This window comes from Haplochromis burtoni, unplaced genomic scaffold (genome assembly GCF_018398535.1).
Source record: "Haplochromis burtoni strain Fernald_Lab_line unplaced genomic scaffold, NCSU_Asbu1 Contig_347, whole genome shotgun sequence".
Taxonomy (NCBI): Eukaryota; Metazoa; Chordata; class Actinopteri; order Cichliformes; family Cichlidae; genus Haplochromis; species Haplochromis burtoni.
In genome coordinates this window covers 79152-82006 of record NW_024582708.1, presented here as the reverse complement: position 1 = coordinate 82006, position 2855 = coordinate 79152, and the positions used below count along the sequence as shown (strand labels likewise).

At 41.5% G+C, this 2855-nt stretch overlaps 1 protein-coding gene across 1 annotated transcript in view; it reads right to left on the bottom strand.

Annotated features, from left to right (window-relative positions):
• The window catches only part of LOC102314216 (stabilin-1), a gene marked incomplete at its 5' end in the record, with an annotated part of 122182 nt that overhangs the window by 43888 nt on the left and 75439 nt on the right, over positions 1–2855 (bottom strand). The window contains 2 exon segments of the mRNA XM_042228756.1: positions 465–599; positions 1217–1336. Of these exon segments, the coding sequence (XP_042084690.1) occupies positions 465–599; positions 1217–1336 (255 nt within the window).

Genomic DNA, 2855 nt, shown 5'->3' with positions numbered 1-2855 from the left:
TCACAGTTGAAGTGTACCTCTGGTGCAAATTACTGACCTCTGTCATCATTTTAGCTGGGGGAACTTGCACAATCGGTGGCTGACTAAATACTTTTTTGCCCCACTGTACATATATCTAAATGCTGCTTAGACTGTAACGTATTAAACTTAATACTACAATGATGTAAATGTACAATATAGCCAATCTGCAAAATAAATACAAAGGTATTTCATTTTTGTAACTTACAGGTACTCTCATCAGCTCTTTCTCTCAGTAATTATATCTGATTACTTTTCAACAGTAGTGATGCTATTCTTTCATATTTTGTATTGGATTTTCACCATGTTGATATTAAACCAGTGTTAATTTAGTTTATCAATAATTTTTGTCAGCAAAATTATATTTTGTCAACTAAAACTGGAGGAACTCTGTGTGTGTGTGTGTGTGTGTGTGTGTGTGTGTGTGTGTGTGTGTGTCCTCTGACCTCATTGTTGCCCTGAGTAACAGTGAGGTTGAACCCGAGCCTCGATGTGATGACCGTCTGATGATTCAGCTCCTTAAATGGCCATCTGCTCCGATTGGCTGAGATGTGATACTCCAGGTCTCTTCCAGACAAAGACTATACACAAACAAAACAGAAACTGAGTTCACTGACAGCTGTGTCACAACGCACTGCCATTTAATACATTTTATAAGAAAGAATTAAAAGTTGATTCTCTCAATCATTTAGACTAATATGAATATGGCAACAAATGCTTTTAATTTCCTTTTGGTTTTAACTTTAAACATGGTGAATAAAACAAATGCTTTCAAATACTACTCTCAAAGTTTCACAAATTAAATTGGTTAAAGAGAAAATGGGATTTTCTAAATTTCATTCAGGAATGTAGGCTAAATATATCTAAACCTAATCTACCTTAAAAAAGAATAATATGAATCACTAGTGTGTTTTACTAGTTTGTAGCCACTGTGTGATGGAGGTCTACGGGGCTCAAACTGTGGGACGCTTATATTTTTATTAATTTTCGTACTAGTTTCCCTGTCTGGATTTTTATTTGTTGTGGAAAGCTTTTTTATTTATGTTACTTTACTAGATTAATACTTACTTATTACAGTTATATATATTAACTGTAAAGGTTTAGCATAAAAAAAAATTCTAAGTTGCTTATATTTGACAGCCCTAATTAATCTAAGAAATGATAAGCATTTACTGAAGCGTTGTGTTATTTATTTCACCTGATTTGGAGCAAAGCCGGTGTTATGAGGGACAAACAGCGTGACTTCAGCCTTCCTGTGAGAAAGAAACTTGACAAGTTGACTGCCCTCTGAGGACGTGCCGCTGTACTCCAACAACATCTGCAAAGAGAAAGGACAGTGACTTTTTTCAATTTATAATTTGATTTGATTTGATATACCTTTATTAGTCCCACAAGGGGAAATTTCATAAGGCTGCCGACCTATTGCACGCAATGGCGGTGCCATCTTACCCTCCGACCATACATACATTACACAAAGCATCACGTAGGGAAGACAGGTCAGAGAGGTATAACAATGGAAAATGCACCACATGAGGAAAGATAAGGAGGAAAAAATAACTCCCCCCAGACTGAGCTCCAACAGGGAGATCAGTTTGAGAACAGAAAAAAAAGCACATAGCACATGAAAAAACTCTTAATACACCAAAGAAACACATGACAAGCAACAGGGGTGGGTAAAGGGTGAGAGACAGCCGAATTAGACAGTACATCCGGGCCTGCGTGCGCTGGTCTCCTTGATCCACCGTCAGCATCGGAAGGGAATAAGCATCGAAGGCATTTGGAAAGGGACGGGGGATGAGTGTGTGCATATCAGTGTATATGTATGTGTGTGCGTGTCCAGAGTTCAGCTGAGACAGTGTCCTTCGCCCTGCTAGGCTAAGTAAACAGTCTTCCAGCCAACCCAGGTGGCCTTGCATGGAATGGGAAGGAACAGACTAAACACAGTCGTTATCAGGGTGTTGTTGTTCAGCTCCAGCCTTGAGACCGCAGCTGGTGCCAAAGGGGTATCCGCATAAGTGATGGTGGTTTTTACTTTAGTGCGAACAGCTCATATGAATTTCAAAGCAGTTCTACAGTCCAACTCTGGTCTCTCAATCTCCCGTTGGAGAGCCGCGAGCTTTGCCATACTTGCGTTCTGTGATGTTGTCATTTCTTGTGCTCAAGGAGCCGATTTCTGAGAACTCACGGCAGTGTGCCTCCCCGAGATGTCATCCAATTTGCGCTCAGAGATGTTATTCCGAGCTAGCCCTTCCGAGATGTATCCAGTCTGCAGTCAGAGATCTTATTCTGAGTATTCACAGCAGCCGTAGCCTTTCCAAGATCTTATCCATGCTGCACTCAATGAGCCCATTTTGAGAAACTCACGCCTCTCCCATCGTCCCAATCCCAGCGGGCAACCTCGTGGGTGTTTGAACAGCCGGTTCCGCTTTCTTAATTCTTCGATAAGTCAGGGCCAAGCCAGCTCCGATCAGCCAGAACCCTGTTACCATGGTTCCGAATAGGTAGATATCTTCAGCACTCAGGCTCACCCAAGCCCAAACTTCTCGTTGAGAAATGGGTGTCAATTGCAATTAGGGACCAGTTGATCCAATCCATAATTCCTCTTCATAAGAGGCTAAGCAGGGAAGCTAAGGGAGAGGAGGAGGAGGAGAGGAGAAAAGTGCGACCGCCTTCGTCAAGAGCAAGAGCAGAAAATGGATAATAATAATAATAATGGATTGCATTTATATAGCGCTTTTCTAGGCACCCAAAGCGCTTTACAATTCCACTATTCATTCTCTCTCACATTCACACACTAGTGGAGGCAAGCTACAGTCGTAGCCACAGCTGCCCTGGGG